Genomic DNA, 17672 nt, shown 5'->3' with positions numbered 1-17672 from the left:
ATATGAGCTGAGTATTCTAACTGCAACTGAAAGAAATCGTAAGTATTTATATAACTCTATAAATCTTTTGTGCCAGAGTACAGCAAATAATGCCGGATTTTTAAAAACAGTATATTCTCAAAAGATTGGGAAACCTATTGTTGTGACCTTTTTTTTTTAGTTGATTGTTTCTTCTTATTATGCAATAAATATTACCTTAGGAAAGGAACAAGTAGACATGTAACTGAATGGAAACCTCCATCTAGATTAGAGATGACATGTGAAATTACTGTTATTCTATTTTAAAATGTAGGCAGCTGGAAAGAGAAAGTTGCTCTCATACTGGAAAAACTTAAATTGGATTGAAAATCTATGTCTAGACAGTGACTGCTTATGCACCAAGCATGTCAAATGCCCTTTTCTTTAATTCAGAGTCTAGAAGAGCATTCATTTGAACAATCTTGCTCAATGTATAACCCTCAGGAAAGTTTGTAAATAAGATGTGACAATACTCCTGATATGATTCAATATAAAAGACAGTAGCAAAGGGGGAAAAGAGGATCAATTATAAATTGAAAGATATAGCAAAAGATATACAAGAAAAATTTTCTTTTAAAAATAGGACTGGCAGAAGTAGTATAACAGGTATTATTACTTGAATTTTGCCCACCTTTCTTTAACTTTCAGTGAAACAACCTTCTTTTCTTCTGTACCAGAGATTATGATCTCATGAAGAGTGCCAGCCTTGGCTAGAAGAGTTAATAATTTAATTTTATCTACAAAAATATGACGTGGGAAGCTATTTTAATGCAATCAGATATAGAATGCTCACAACGGTGTGTCAGCATTAATTCAGTGATTGTAGATGGCAAGCTAAGAATACAGAGTGAACACACCACTGTACTCTGAAGCTTTATTTAGCTACTTAAATTATCAAAGTATTTTTAACCTCTGGAAAATGAGAACAAGATTCAAAGCATAAAGGCAATTAAAAAGACAGGGATTACTCTCATCTGTTGTTAAGCATTGCAGTAGGTCTGAGCTAGAAGTCAGATAAAGGTAGTGCCACAAGGAATGCAGGCAAAGCACAGGTCTAGAGTAATGCCTACAGTTCAGCTGGGAGCCAAAGCCATATTTTTCAGTATCCAAAGTACCAATAGACTGCAGTCGTTTATTAGCAGATAATAGAGCTTTGAGATAATTTAAATAACTACTTAAATAACTGCAGGACATGAAAGTACTCAGTTATTTACTGATTTTTTAATTTTTTTTATTTGTTCCTTGAAGTTTAAATTAGTTTATATGTATTTCAAAATATGAAGCATTTAAAATTGTGCAACAGCTCCATCTACATTAACTTAAATGTTTTGAATGATTGTGATTTCCACGTTTGATTACTTCCACTGCTCTGCCTGCAGTTTTTAACTAGCCCTTAATTCTGTAGTGTATTCCAATGCTCAGGTGGTATAAACTAACCTGTGTCCTTGGAAGAAAATAGTTGATAATTCAGTAACATTGCATCAATCACTCGGTGATCCGTAAACTATTTCTGATAAACCCAGTTTATCAGGTGAGCACCTAAAATTGATGTTCATCACATCAGACATAAGGTTTGAGCTGGGGACTGAGTATTAGCTATAATAATACTTTTTCTATCACTGCAGGTAGGAAGTAAGGCTTTCCTTGTCACTAATTTTAAACATAGCATTTCTCATTTATTACTTTTGCCATGTAACCAAAGAGAAACTCAACAGCATCCTCTCAGAAGGTTTACAGAACAACAGAAAAAAAATAAACCATTGTGAATATAAATCCTGATAATTCTCAGAGCAAAGCAATGTTTTCAACGTTCCAAAATAATTCTATGTAAATAGGAACTTGCACAAGACCTTTAAGCATCTGTTAAGGTGCTTACAAAAGAGATCACTTTAACCTCTTTCTGAGTCAATATGAGTCAGTGGTTGGAGACTGACAGGAGTTTTACAAACATAGTAAATAAATAATTCAGCATTTGTAGTTACCTTGTTCTAGATCCAAAATTAAGAATAGCAGATGTCCTTTAGCAAAGGAAGAAAGTAAGGGCAGGAGGTGGGGGTGGGGTGGAAAAGGGAAGGGAAAGGACTTTATGGATTTACCAAGGCACTTAGTAGTTTTGAGAATGGTTAGAGTAACCCACTTACACCCAAAATCTTGGAAAATATGTGTCTGGAATTACAGGCAACTGCAAATATTATCTTAAAATTGCCCAAGATGATGTAGATTCCTTTAATGATCCACAGAATCAGCAGCACAAGAGCTTCGTTTTCTTGCCTAATAAAGGTGCTGAGACTCTTAAGTGAAGATTGTTTTCAATTCCTTTTCTCTTTTTGTCAGGTGAGTCATCATCCACGACTTTGAAATCCCTCCGTACTTTCATAATTTTTATTACATATATCATATCTTAAAGCAGAGATGATCAGAGGACAAATTTTTGCTGGAGGATTCTGTTGAGACTAGCTGCTTACTTACCTGAATGAGGAGAAAAGTGATTGTTAACCACTTCCGATCTCCAAAACTACTTTGAGGAAGGCAAACATTTTCCTTTCCAAAGCAAGTCAAGAAAAATTTTTTGTTGAGACATTGAATTTGGAAACAATAAACATGTTTGTTGTATGTTTTTATCAGGTAGCAACTAAAGAGGATTGCAAGTTTGGTAATAAAAAATTCTTTACTGGTTTTCTGTTTTTTGTTTCTTTTTTTTTTTTTTTTTTTTTTTTTTGTTTTGTTTCAGTTTTTGTGATAACCACTGTAGTTATTTCTTTGTAATCTTATTCTGCACCTAGCCAACAGCATCTTTATTTCAGCGACTATTAACTATAGTGTATTTAACTTCATGGATAGGGCATGGTAAAGAGTTTCGTAGGTAGAAGAAGGAGGCAGATTTCAAATCTAGGAAATACTGTCAATAGAACTATTTATTTCTTCATAGAAATACAGGAAGAATTTTTACATTTAAGTTTGCCTTCAGTTCTGTTTAAAAATTTATCATCTGCCTTTCGTAACAATTTATAGGATGCCTCTCATGTTACTATCCAATTACCTTGAGCTATACCTGGTACTGCTTATTGAGATTAGGTTAAGTTCCCACATCTACAAGTGTCTTCTGATCATCCTGCTGCCTTTATAATGCATACAGCCAGCAGAAATTGTCAGTGAGTGCAGAAGCACAGGCACACAGGCTGCCAAGGTCTCCCTGAACAAGTAGCTTCAGAAAAGAAAGAGCCAAGAGCCCGAGATCCTTGCTGTTCCTCATGAATCCCATTGACTTTCCAGCAAAGGGCAGCTGGGGTGAATTATTGGCTCCACAAAAGTCAATGGCAACATTTCTAGCTGTGGCCAGGCCAAGAGATCTCCCCTTTTCCCTTTGCTTGTCTGATCCATGCAGTGAATCTGCAGGAGCAGTTGTGTTGATACTGCCTTTGTGCCCTTAGTACTGGTCTTCCACTTCTTTTATAATTACATTAACTGAACAGAAGCTTCCAAGTAGTAAGCTGAATATTGGTCCCCTAGAAACTTTTGTCTGTGAGAAATTTTGTTGGCTTAATAGAGCATATGAATATACTTTGGCAAACGAACTATAAAATTCAGATGTGGAGTAGGATTCAGCTTGAAATTACTCACTTTTCCTTAAATGTTCATTGACTTTATGAATGACATATTAGAAGGTTTAATTTATGCAGGTCGAAGTGTACTTCTCTAGTTTAGTTACAAAGTTGGGTGCATTCAAAGCAATACAACTACTTCTAATGCAGCGCTTCTTTTGGTCCACTGAAGAGTCAGTCTAGTCAACGCTTTGAGCTCTTATTCATGCCTTATGCTCAGTTTCTTACTGTATTTGGGTCTTCATGCCACTTCCAACTTATTAGGAAAACAAACCCCAAACAAAACATCTTAAACACTATAAAGTGAAAAGCAATGTGTTTTAGACAGTTTTAAGGTTACAGGTATATAATACTGTAGATGTTGGCCATATTTCTGTATCTCATTACTAGTTTTGGGAGTAAAGCTGGTGCTAACATTAAGACATCTAAATCCTGTTTGAATGTTCCAGATGTTTTTTTATTTGATGACATATTTTTTTTTCATTCTCTAAAGACCTCCCTGAGAAACTATATGCTGGCTTTTAGCAACTTCACAGCCTCCAGGAACGTGATCCTTGAGGAGTCATATTTTTATGCAATTATTTTTCTTTATGCTTATATAGTAAGCAGACAATACAACAAAGATATGAGGATTGCTTCTTTATAATGTAAATTACTGTTTTTCTGGCTAGATCTGTCACTGTGGGAAGCTTTTTAATTGGTCAAATACTTTAACCACTAGTTGAAAAAGTGGTTATCCCATGATATGTTGTCTTTTCAAACTCATGGTTTCCTAATCTGAAGCACATATATTGCACTTTACCTCTCTTATTCTTTGGTCTTTGCATTTTTTCTCCTGCTTGAAATTATGTTTTGGCAGTTAAATATGACCCTTAAAAAAACAAAACCAAAACCAAACCCACAACATTTTCACAGACCTGTACTGGACTGAACAATTCCAGAGTCCACAGTTTGTCCAAGGAGATCATATTGGTTCAATCGAGAGCCATCTTCAGCCACAACCACTGACCTTGCTGGTTCCCGTGTCCATTCATACACAACCTCTGCTCTCGTATAAGCATCTAATTAAAAAAAAATACATTGCATTTCAGCTTTGCACCTTCTGTTGCCATATGGCTTTATCAGAACAATGTTTTGAGCAGTTATTTTGATATTAAATCTTCTTTAATTATCTGTAGAAACCCACAGCTAGCTTACTGGAACTTTTTATCTAAGGGGAGATGAAACTGATTTTACAGGTCTATCCCTATGATGATTAACTAAATAACTGTTATAGGGCTGGATTAAGGTTTGTCCTCAATGGCATCAAAATCTTTCTCTTCCTTACATCATCCCTCCATTTGGTTATCTCCCCCTCACATTGACCCTGCTGTGTAACAGACATAGCAGACGTTTCTGAGGCTGCCTAGGCTCGCGTGAGGTTTAAGCACATTAATCTAATGTTCTTGCTTTGGTTGTTTCTGAGAAATGCGCACACTCAAGTTCACATTTATCTGAGACTAGAACAAAGCAACAGAGAACCACTGTGGATTCTGAAAACTTGAGTAGTCTAGTATGTTACATAGGTGATTCAGTAGCATCCTACATATGCTATCCAGGTTGTTTTGTGCTGTTATTTGTACATTATTTATGTTATTACAGCAATCAGACTATATATCAATATTTTTAATCTTGGTCCCATTGTAAAATTCTGCTGTCATTTTACATAGTCTGGAGTCTGACACTTGCTGTGAGCAGTTAGGGTGCGAGTTAGTTGTCTGTGTAGAGGCATCTAGTGTCATTCTTCGCACCTAAGGATATCCAAGACATGTATGGGACAGAATGTGTGATTAGAACCTGCACAGAGCTTGGACTCACTAAAGTCAGCTGGAAACTGGGTGGGACATTTTAGGGTATCTAAAATGATACTAGACTACTACCTAGAGGATGAGATTTTTTCCTTTTTTCAGTACTGGCAAGCAGCAAAGGAAAGGAAGGAATCTGATTTACTTGACTTCATTTGTGAGTAATTTTATCATATCGATGTAAGAGATAACAGTAATTGAAGAGATGGTGTTGAGTGGAGCGTGCTGGTAAATTAATCGCATGGCATTTGATCCTGCCTTATTGAAATGGAAGGGTGCTTTTACCCTCAGACTTCATATTCCCCAAGCACTGTAACATATAGCTTTTCAGAATCAGTGGCAAATGCAAGTCTATGTCTTAAAAATATTGGCCACACCAATACAAGAATTGGATTGCTAATCTAGTCACATAAAGAGTGGCAATAATATTAATTTTGAAGCATCTTGCTTATTCTGGAGCATGAGAGTAGTTTAGAAAAAAAAGACTGATTAGCTAAGCTGCTGAGAGCCAGTGGGTTGAGAGGGAAGGGAGTACACTCAGCAGTGCTGGAAATGAGTTTGCCCTACCCTGTACTTCCCAATTCAGTGCTCTGTTCAGCTTCCATCCTCAGCTTTCAACTCAGATATTGCATAAGTAGCAGCACAGCCTTTTGCTCCTACCACTGCTGCTTTCCAGAGTGGCCTTAGTTTTAAACTGACAATCAGATTTTTGTGCTAAGAGTTGAAGAGAGCATCTGCCTTTCTGATTTTGTTTTGCCAACATGTGGCTTTTTGTTGTTCCAGAATCTCTTTAGCATTTGTCACATTGAATTTATACTGGAATAAACTCTAGCTTAAGCTGCTATTTTGGCAAATCACTTTAGCCTTGGGGCTGGGTCAAACATTTATCGGCCTCTACAGTATGAGCAGAGACCATAGGAGATGTGCAGCTTCTTCAATATGAGGCTTTTCTGAATCCAGCTCCAATGTGATGAGTAACAGTGGAGGACATGGAAAACTCTTATCCAATTTAATCCAAAACAAACAGAGCTGGGCAAACACTACCCTGGGGAGCTACTAAGTGTAATATTGCAGTCTGCACTTAGAGCGTGGCTTTCATGACAATTAAATGTCTTTTTCAGTATTTTTTTCAGTACATTGAGATGATTATATTGAACTTCAGTTGTTTTACAGAGATATCCCAAATGCATTTAATACGATTCCCACTGAAAAGTGGCAATTAAATATAAGAACTGTTCTTTTTCTATGTACAACTGCAAGTCCCATTTTCATATTATTCTTGAGTCCAGCCATTTGTCTCATGGAAGATATTTCTATTTAAATTAGTAGCTAATTATTGAGACAACTGTTCTGTAATCTGATAGTTAATGGAATATAACCTGATGAGAAGGAGGAGAAGGTCCAGCTTTAAGGTCCTGTTCTGGACAGTTAATTCCCATACAGTGTTTTCAGTAAAGCCACGTTACAAAAGGAATTCCTCTCCATGAGGATCCCAGATTAGAAACTTGCCTGAATTTAGTAGGGGAATGCAGTTTTGCTGAAAACTTGATTTTATCTCATGGTCCTTCCCAGCACTTGGAGTTACTTGCCTGGCATAGGCTTGTTTAGAACAGCTGACATGATAGTCAGCTAGTGATCAAAACAGAAAAATAATGAAGATAGCCTGTAAAATGTGACAGACTATGCCTGCGCTCTGACCTTAGAATGCCAGTTTTTACCTTCGACTTTAGTGTGAGAAATGGTCTTTCAACGAGAAATATCACTGATATTTTTGTTAATGTTCATTTAAGAAAACTATGTATAATATAATAATAAAAAATATTTTGGAGGATAAAGAGGAAAACCATTTAGGTTCAAAAGACATGCAGATATACTTGCAAGTCTCTGCTGTCTTGTTATCTTATGGTGTGGTTCTGGAGTTGTATTCAAATCCATATTATCCAGCCCTTTTCATTTATAATTTCTGCATCTCTTAATCATTTAATGGGAGCAAGATTCTAGCAACTGGGAAAACAATGCACTTTGTGAGCCAAGAGTACGCTAATCTGGGACACAATGGGCCAGAAAGAAATAAAGGTAGGAAAAACATGGGGGCTATTGAGAGACTAGGGAGTGTCTGGTGTTGTTTAGGCTGTGATTCAATGATGCACAGATGTGGTAGGTTTTATATCCAGTCTACAGAACTTCAATCTGATAGTTCTCATTTGTTCAAAAACTGTTGATGGTTTATGCAGGATTAGCCATCTTCCCACCTCCCGCATCCAGCATGTGCTCCCCATAAACACTGTCATGGGCACTTCAAAAGAAATTCGATCCTGCGAGCACTCCAGATCTAACTGGGATCTCGGGTGCGCAGATCTCCCGTTATTATAGAAGAACCCACTGCAGCTATTTGCCCTATTATTAGCCCGAGTAAGGCTTCCCCTCCACCCTCTTCTGTTTCACAGGAGATTTCTAAAGATTTGTTGTAAGTGCTGTAAGAAAGCTTAAGGTTCAGGAGTAAACTATTCTTGTCAGTGATACTCCAAGTGTGTATGAGCTTTTGTTCTCTACATCTTATCTAGGAGGCCAGTAGCTCTTTAAAGACCTAACATCAGTCCTTTCTCATGGTAGACATAGAGCCCTTCAGCTCATAGTAAATTACCATCCGGTCTAGTACCATGTGAAGAACGAATTGGGTGTTCTGTTTGTTGACTTCTGAAATTGATCAAGCCACTAAGTACCCATTATGAATGAAACGACCCATTTCTACTAGAAAAAAATAGCCACTGAGGAAACAATTTGTACACTGTCACATCTTTCACACATTTTGTCTTCTTGTGTAGAGCCAACTACAGTGAAAAAGCTTTTCGCGATTTTGGTTTTGTTTTGTTTTGTTTTGTTTTTATTTAGAGTTGGAGAGGGCTATATTTAATTTTTTTAAATATTATGTTTAGCTAAGTTTGACTGCATCAGTGTCAGGTTGGTTGCTGTTCAAATTAAACTTCGGGGGAAAATTCTCAACTTACAGACAGCTTTGTCAATTATTACAATGATTTCAATTACATTATATTTTGTCCAGTATGTTCTCTGATCATAGGTTACAAATGTAACTAAATGCTGCAAGTGTAGGACTCAGTTTGGAGATTTGTGAAATTTTTCCCGTCCAGAAATGTTGCATGATTGTAATATGAGCATTTTATAATCTCAGGCAAAATTTTGTTCTAAATACGCCAATAAGGGAATTGTTTTCAATTAAACCAAATCAGTTATCCGTGGTCTGTATTTACTTTAACACTGATTTGGGGTCTTAACAAAATAAATCAACTATAAGATTACCAGTATTTTCTAAGCACCAAAATACTTTTCTAGATGTTTAGATCACTGTCGATTTTCTCTTTTGTGAATGTCCAGGCATGACATTGGAGGATATTAAAGACATAGAAAAGGTTAATTATATTAACTATAAATATATACAAGAATAAAAATACACAAGATTAAAACCTTGAGGTTTTCTCAATTGCAAAATACTTTTGTAAACTGGCCTGAAAAGGGAGTAACCTCAATTTAAAATAAACTTACAACTTCCAAATTTCAAGGGGCAAGCATGTACGTCCATAGGAAAGTCTTCTAAATGCATTGGACATTCTGCTCTCACAGTCAATCTATAACAGATTAATGAGCAAAAGGACACATTTATTCTAGTTTCATAGAAATAGCAAATAGACTTCTATTAAGACACATAGAATAAGTATAGCATAATATCTGTTATGTGATTAATTATCAACTAGAACAGGACCCGAATTGTCTGGCTGGGGGTGCCAATAGCCATGTGTGGACACAGCAGTGCAGCTGGGTCTGGCCCTCTACCACATTCACTGTATAGCAAAGACATGCTCAGACTTCTAATTTGGCATGAGGATTAGAATCTATTAACAACTGAACTTGGTTCCTTGTTGTCATCATTAAATTGGTGCACTCTGGATGCTTGGACATTTACTGCAATCATTGCATTGTTATCAGCTTGGGTGCAAACATGTTTCTCAGTAAAAGAGATTAAATAAACTATAAACAGTCACATACCACACATCAGCAAGGAACGAACAATAGTACTTGAATACTGGGCAGAAGATTGCTTCAAGGCACTTGCAAAGGTGAGCAAATAGAAATGGTTATGGTCAAAAAAGAGATATATGTGAACGATGTGCTGCCAAAATAGTGTTCCTGTGAATTTAAATCCTTATCAGTCAAGCATTTAGGAAGACAAGAAAAATTGACCTGGACTTGTGTAACTACCAGCCTAGCAGATTCTACCCTATCCTAAGCAGTCTTTAAAGATGTAGAATAAATTGAACATATTTGACAGACTCCCAAAAGCCTGGAGACTTTGTTTTCTCCAAATACTTGCACTGCTTTTAAAAACATCTTTAAAATTGTTAAAAGAAAACTCAGTGTTCACCTATGTACTAAGCTATTTATCTTGACCTTAGTCAACAGAATCACTTTATGCCTTGTTTGATTCCATGGAGACATAAATGAGGGATGTGTAGCTCTGTAGAGACAGTATACCATTTTTTTTTCATTGTTTCTTTTGCAGTCTTTTAATCCAGAATGCTTCCATGACTGTGTGTCGTTATTTCAAAAGGATTTAACTCCTCTGCTGAAAACTAGGTAGCCAAAGTTCAGTTATCCATGAAGAGAAACATACATTTCCACTAAAACTGGTGCCAGCACAGAAATAATTTTGTCTTCTAACCTTCCAAAAGCGTTAGTGAATTGGTTTTCCTGTTATGAACGGAATAAGACATGTCTGGTTTTAGATTATTGTGCTGTGTATTCCCAAGCACAAGAAATATGAAGAATGGGGAATGAATCCTCTGTGCATCTGCTAGTTCTTAGCATCTGCTTTCTATAGGATCCAAAGATTAATAATCCTTGCATACCATCTAGTATTCTAGATTATATTAAGTTTTCGTTTTCAGGCTTTATAATACTTTGCTAATGGAATCCTTGAAAGCAACTCCAAAGTAAGGTCCTTTGCAAACTGATGGATTCACAATACTATAGGTACCTTTTCAAAATCATGCATTAAGACACATCCAGGCAGTGTAAAGGTAGCACAGCAGGAGGGAAAAAAAGCCATACCAGCCTAAATGCCTCAGTTAGTCCATCATTCCATGGCCTATTGTGAAAATAATTATGAAGCAAGAATCAAATAATGATCAAAAAGGAAACCTGTTACCTGTTTGGAAAATATGATGCTTTAACAAGTTAAATTATGAAACTGAACGAAGGATATAATGAACGAAGGATATAATGTTTTAGGACTCACCTCATCGTATATAGCAACGTCCCATCCTCAGTAATTCGTAATAGTTTATTTGGCATTGTCATGTTATGAGCCACAGACTTCTTTCCATTGTGGAAAAAGGTATCAGGTGTCCAGATTTTGCTGGCCATTAAATTATTTAGCCGGAGAACAGTCATAGGTCCTTTGAATTTTAGTCTCTCATCTTTCCAGCTTTGACGGAAAAATACATCTATAGTGTATTCCTACGTCAATTCAGAAAAAAAGGGAAACACTTGTGACGCCATATGTTGCAATATGAGAACTTGAAAAGTATATTCTTATTGTTTCCTAGAAGCAAGATGACTATTAAGGAAATCAGCAATTACCAGAACATTTCTTCTCTATATTACAATGTACCCGAAGCAGTTATTAACCAGTTACAATATCATTACTGTGTTCAACAGAAAAAAGGTTAGGGAGAACAGTATATCAAGTTAGACAAGAACGTGAGATATAGTGGAAACAAAATAATTCATCCTTTTCTCACTTTTCCTTCACTTTCTAAAAAACTGTAATTTGAAGCTGTAGATATGCAGCCAGTATGCATAGCCCAGGAAGGATATGTCTCTTGGAATAAAACAAGCTTTGTGAGACAGGGTCTTCCTAGAGTCTTTTGTTCTGTTTCATTAGCATAAACATGTAGTCAACCTGCAAAAAGTTCACAGTTCACTTAGAATTATGTGGTCCAATTTATGAGATGTTGAATGGCTCATTGGTCCAAATCACTGGACTACAGCTAGCAAAAGCTGGCAACAGCTTTGGACCAAGAATTATAGTTGTTTATGCAAGGACTAGGTCAATGGGGAAGAGATGCAGTGGCTTACTCAGTGTATGTAGGGTGTATCAAAATAACCAGCGCTCACTATGAAATGAAAGAATTATTTGTTACAAACCAACAGGAACAAAGTTAAGAGAGAGAAGATGGGAAGGAAAAGTGTGTTGGAGTATTATACTATAAATACAGAGATACATGGGGTGAAAGTGGGGAAAACTCCTGTGGATGCAGTGTAGTATAATATTTTCCCTGGGAAAAATTCCATTCAGTCATGAAAGTTTAGTGTGGGATTACCCTGACCCTTCCAACCCTAATGGTTATGCTATTGTTATAGACATAAAAAGTAGCTGTCCAAACACTGTTCAAAATTACCCTGAATTATAATCTTTTGTCTGAGAAACTGAACTTTTTCTAAGATCTCCTGCTAATGGAGGTGGCAAATCCTGAAATGAAGGAAATTCCTGAGTATGAAGGCACACACAGCTATAAGGACAAGGAATATGGTAGTAAATAGAAACATTCTGGAGCTGGTATGCAAAATCTCTCTGTGACAGACTTTCTTAGACTTGTAATTTTTCTATTAGCAAATGGTAACACTCCATACAATATAAGCAAATGTGAGCTGTTTATTTCTTGTGTAATTATCAGCAAGTAAGAATGGTGGTTCTTACTGATGGTGTGTTTTCCGTGGTTTTAGGGCAAGAAATAGCTAAATAAATTTCTTGTGGACTTGGAAATGTCGTAGTTCCATGGGGTGTTCTTAATTTGGGTTTGTTTGAGTTTTGGAGTTGGGGATTTATTTTTTTGTTTTTGTTTTGGATTTTTTTAATTTACATCCCGTATCTGTGAATCATTTAGGTGTATAGTTAATTTTATTTCCATTTTTTAAGTATGTGCTCAGTGAGCCCAGATGTGTTCAGCTCCAGTGACAGCAGTTGTGCCCTTACAGCCTACTGCTTGCTTCAAGAATTTCGCTGGGTCAAGGCTTTAGATTGAGCAGTGTGCAAAATCTCGTCCAGGTGTGCAGCAGAGTAGCAGAGAAGGAGGTTCAAAAGGCAGTAGATGGCATTAAAATATTGGATTTTCTCCATATTTTACTGTCTCCAAGGAAAATTTCCTCCTACACACATGGGGAAGGTAAAAGACATGCCCAGAAGGTGACATCATTTCAGCGTGCATGTAAACCATTCCCTTTTTATCTCTTTCAACTGCAAAGAAGGAGGTGAGTGGGAGGTGGTACAGGTTGAGAGAAGGGAGTCTGGTTCTTCACTTTATATGAACACAAGTTTCTTATGCTGGGAAAGAACATGGAGTCTGAGAGATCTGACAGCATAAGACAGAACTCAATTAAAAAGTAACTGACAGGTCATGTCTGGCACAGACTTAATCTGTCCCAGGCTGTTGCAGTATAGAGGATGAATTTATTTTGGCTGAGATTTCTCAACTCCTTAGCTTTCACTACCCACTTTAATACATACAGTAATTCTCCTCAAATGAATCCTGACAGACAGCTGATCTTTAAGATTAAGTCATCGGATACTTTAATTAAGTCTTTCTTCTACAGGAAGGTGCCACAGAGAACAAAGGAACAGAAGGATTTTTTCCAAACCATGTACTATAGCAGTGGTCTGTGTACAAATATAGGAGTGAGGTGAAATTCAGAATAAATTCTCCACAGTAGAGACTCTTCATTCCTTAGTGTGCAGGTAAGGAAGGAAGATTCTTGTCTGTGCTTTGGCAGTAAGTTGAATGATATTAAATATTTAAAGCACTTTGACTTAAATATTTTCTGATTTACTCATCTAATATCTCTTCTCAGAAACTGTACAGGAATGTAGTAAGACAAAATTAAATTCCTGAGGAGCTTACAGTACAGAAGCAGTGGGAATGAAGGTTTACTAGGGAAAAAAATAAATATCTTTATGAGAAAAAGTTAATTTTAAAATGCTTCTTATCCCACATAATATACATCAAAAATTTCACAAAAGTGTGTCATGTGGGAATAGCCAGATATCTGTTGATTACTCCAATCCACCATCTGAGAGAGCGTGCCTGAAAACCTGCAAAGCTCTTCCAGGAAATGATATTTTTAAAAGTGCTTTTTTCCTCTTTAACTTTATTCACAAGTTTAAGAACAAGCCAAGACATTCTCTTTATAGATTAACAGGTTATGTCTATACTGCTCTTAAAAAAGTGTATTGAGAGTGGGTAGGAACACCATGTACTCCCTGATATATCAACCTACTATCTATATAGCTGCCTCATTGGATTCTGCAAACAGATGGTCTCTAGGTATGCTGATGTCTCACTGTGGCTGTAGTTTCATAACACATGGCGTCAGCTGGAAAAGCTCATTGCCAGTTCCCAGCCATCCATCCCAGGCTCAGACAGCAGCGCATCATTCCCCCAGTGTGCCAGTACAGCTGCATGAGGCCTCTCTCTTACCAAATCCCACAGCCCAGGCTACACTTACCTTAAATCTGCTCACTGGAGCAAATTTGGGGTAGCCCTCAAGTGACAGTGTCGACAACCAACCTGTAGTATGCCCAGAGGAATTTGCACTACATGTACACAGGAATTAATATAAACTTTATATTCTGCAAGTCCTTAATTTTATCTTTCTCTCTCTGCCTCTGATTTCACGCTTATTTCCTTACGCAAAAGAGTTAGCATGAGTAGGCAGCACACACGTTACTTTTTAGGAAAGGTGAGTAGGAGTTTTATACTAAATACTCTTCTGTAATTCCTTAGTTTCCAAAACACATGAACACCTGCCTGTGTGTTTCTTGGCCGCACACTATATTAAGAAGAATGATGAATTCTTTCTCCTGTTTAATTGAGAATCAGGAGCCATGTGGTATGAGCTTTTAATTATTTTTGACAAATATTTTTGTAGGTAGTGATGGCTTATGGTACAGTAATTCAGCTACACTGAATTACAGTTGAAGTCAATGTTTTGGGTTTTGGGTTTTTTTAAATATGCCTGTTCGTATTTCTGAAAGTAGATTATTTTTGGCTTCAGTATTATATTCCTCCTTAAAACTCAAATCCCATACAAATATCAGTTCATCCTAGGAATGACAAATTAGCTTTACCTTCTACTTACTAATTAAATCACCTGAAACTACAAAGTAGAGGTAGCCGCTGAAGTCCAAACATTACATAGTCCCAAGTACTTCAGCAGGCCTATCAGTTACTCAAAACTTATGTCTGCATGTAGGATAGCATCCATGTCCATTTGTTTATTAGATCGCTATTCGTTAGTGGAGTTTTCTAGTAAAAATGACTCAGCAGAGCAAACAATAGCTTAGCCAGCTGACTTACAGCAAGCAATGCCAATAAATATTAATACAGAGCACACATTCACCCACGTACATTTATTACTCTTTTTTTTCATTGATCTCTCATAAACATCTACATCCAGTCCAATGCATTAAATTTCATTAATTTTCAGGAAATTAACAAGAGGTCCATCCTGAAAAGGCAGATTTCTATAGAACTGCAGCAGCCTCAGATCACTTACAAACTGCAGCTGCTACAGTTTGAATTCAAAGACTATTAAATTAAAGTTAAATGATAAAAATTAATCACAAGACTGTTTGAAATTTCCAGTTTGTCCGGTGGTGATTGGTTACCTGTTTTGACACAGAAATGGGAAAGCAAGATGAGGTGTTTTACCAAATACAAATAGTGTATATCAGATGTTTCTATCAGTCTTTAATCCAAGGAATGTGCCCTCTTTAATGTAAAATTTAGACTAAGAAGTAAACATGGTAATTTCACAACATTATCATAGAACAAAAAAGCAGAAATCATTTATTTATTTATTCATTCTTCATGGTATATATACTGCTTAGACAGTATTGTATGTATGTCCTGAGAAGACAAATCACCAGTGCAGTTATTTCCCTAGATTACCCTCCTATTGTAAGTAATCTCAGCAGAATGACTGGTCAGAACTTTTGTGCTGCCACCGAGGCTATTCTTTCTCATTTAAATATCACGCCATCAGTTACAATTATAAATATGACTGTAGTTTTATAAATGCTGTTTTCCAAGCAATCAGGAAAATGGTGTCTTTGCATAAATTTAATTCAGGAAAATAAACTATCTTGTAAAAGTTATTCTCTGTTATTCCATTCCTTAACATTGTTTAGAGTAGTCAGAGACCTGTAGTAACCTGGTGTTTAAGGCCTGTCTACAGATTTTGTTTGAATTAAACAACTGGCAGTTTTGTGGTAAGGAACTTGTTTCCTTTCCTGTGATAATGTGTTGGGGTTTTGTTCTGTTTTGTTTTGGGTTTGTGTTTTTTTTCCCCCTGTTTTTATTTTGGTGAATGTATTTAGCTAACTGTAGCCAGCTACAAGGTTGAACTGTTTTCTTCATTTAAATTAATGAGGATGCGTTCAGCATTCATCCTAACACAGAATCCAGCAGATACTAGTGAATGCAGACCAGGCTTTCCCTGTCAATAGCAACCTATTTGTGAAGACCTCATTTATATGCAAAATATTAAGTACCTTATGCGTAATTTCACACAATTTTTAATATCTCTTAAGACCAGAGCTCACAACATCTTCATTCAGGGTTCTGAACTTCTCCATTCCCTGCAGTTATCTAGCAATTTGATTTCAATATTTATTCCATGAAGAAGTGACACTAATTCTCTCATTAATCTTCTCTCTTTCAGCAGCCAAGATCTAGGAAAGTCACTTCCCATTGATCAGTAGCTTTTAATATAAAACTACAGGTTAGACTGTATGAATGTCACACTGTAGGCATAAGTGTTAATTGCATTTTAAGATGATGATCTTTCTCAGCAAATTGGATCAGTGGTGTGCTAGCAAGGACCTGAGCAATCATTCTCAGAAGAATTGCGTATCCAAACCCTAATGCATTTCATAATATATTATGTAGCAAATAGAAGGTCTGTTAAAACACTTATTAAAGTCTCTGAGGCTGCTAATTTCAGGGCACTTAAATGCAGCCACAACTATCAGGAAATGTTGCATATAAAAGCTGACAGCATTTTGGAATACAGGGTTTAATAAAGGCCCAGCCTTAAAAGGAGTAAATAAGTTACATATAGATCTTTCATCCTCCAAATTAAAAAGACAAGACAAAATGAATACTGTAGAAATATAGGCTATCACTTACCATATCATGGTCTGAAACAGGCCCAAAACTGGTGACGAAGATGTCAGTCTTCACTTCAGTTACACGCTCTGATGAAGCAGGAAATTAGGACAGTGAGTGCCTATCAACAGTCTTCATTAGATCTAACCACTACAAATTCTCACAATAAATAGAAAAATTATTGGCTTTCATTAGCCATTCTAAAATTGGTCTACAATACGGTCCTGGTAATTTATTGCTTCTCAATGTAATTTCACAGTCAGTATTGTCAGCAACAATCTTTTTACTGCAGTGGTTTTAAACACAGAACTTTTTGAGACATGGCTTGTGATGCCAAAGTACAGCAGCCATAGCTCCGCTGCTGTGTAAATCTTTTTACTCTGGCTAATAAATCTTCTTGTCTGGTAACATAAACAGTGCTGTGTATTTTACACAGTACTCAAAAGTCTTATTGGGTACTCAGCGTTTCTGGGGAAGCTGAATGAAGGTCTCTAATAATTAACCCTGAGCTTATGAATTTTGTCTTTTTTATTGAGATGCAGGAAGAAAAAGAGAGATAATGCAGCAAGGTGTGTAAAAACATACAGATATTTTATTTGGCATGAGTGAGAAATGACTGCACTGCCCTTAACTGCAACAAAAAAAGGAGTTAAAACTTTTCAAATAAGTATCAGCTAAACTTATCTACTACAGTTTTTCACTTATGTATAACCATTATAGCTTGTAAATGTTCAAGGTTGTTTTTAAATTGATACAGGCATTAACAACAGTAAATTTCTCAAGCTACCAATTTTTTTTTAATAGGCCTCGATGATAAGTTAGTGTAAATGATAATTCGGAAATCTAGAACGTGTACATAACACAGATTATATGTATTTACTATGCCATAAAGATGGACTTCTCTGTGATTTCAAAGATGTACATTTGCTCCATGGCACAATGCCCTTGTCCACTTCAGAAGGATATAA

At 36.4% G+C, this 17672-nt stretch overlaps 1 protein-coding gene across 3 annotated transcripts in view; it reads right to left on the bottom strand.

Annotated features, from left to right (window-relative positions):
• GABRA1 (gamma-aminobutyric acid type A receptor subunit alpha1) overlaps nucleotides 1–17672 on the bottom strand; it is a 42936-nt gene that overhangs the window by 9895 nt on the left and 15369 nt on the right. For all 3 annotated transcript variants that reach the window (XM_057409866.1, XM_057409868.1, XM_057409869.1), the window contains exons 4-7: nucleotides 16726–16793; nucleotides 10776–10996; nucleotides 9026–9108; nucleotides 4538–4681 (exon numbers count right to left, since the gene is read on the bottom strand). In XM_057409866.1, the coding sequence (XP_057265849.1) occupies nucleotides 4538–4681; nucleotides 9026–9108; nucleotides 10776–10996; nucleotides 16726–16793 (516 nt within the window). The remainder of the gene's footprint in view (nucleotides 1–4537; nucleotides 4682–9025; nucleotides 9109–10775; nucleotides 10997–16725; nucleotides 16794–17672) is intronic.

Source organism: Pezoporus wallicus, unplaced genomic scaffold, assembly GCF_028554395.1.
Source record: "Pezoporus wallicus isolate ANWC-B61680 ecotype Strahan unplaced genomic scaffold, APGP_CSIRO_Pwel_v1 contig_4309, whole genome shotgun sequence".
NCBI lineage: Eukaryota > Metazoa > Chordata > Aves > Psittaciformes > Psittacidae > Pezoporus > Pezoporus wallicus.
This window is presented reverse-complemented; position numbering and strand designations above follow the sequence as displayed.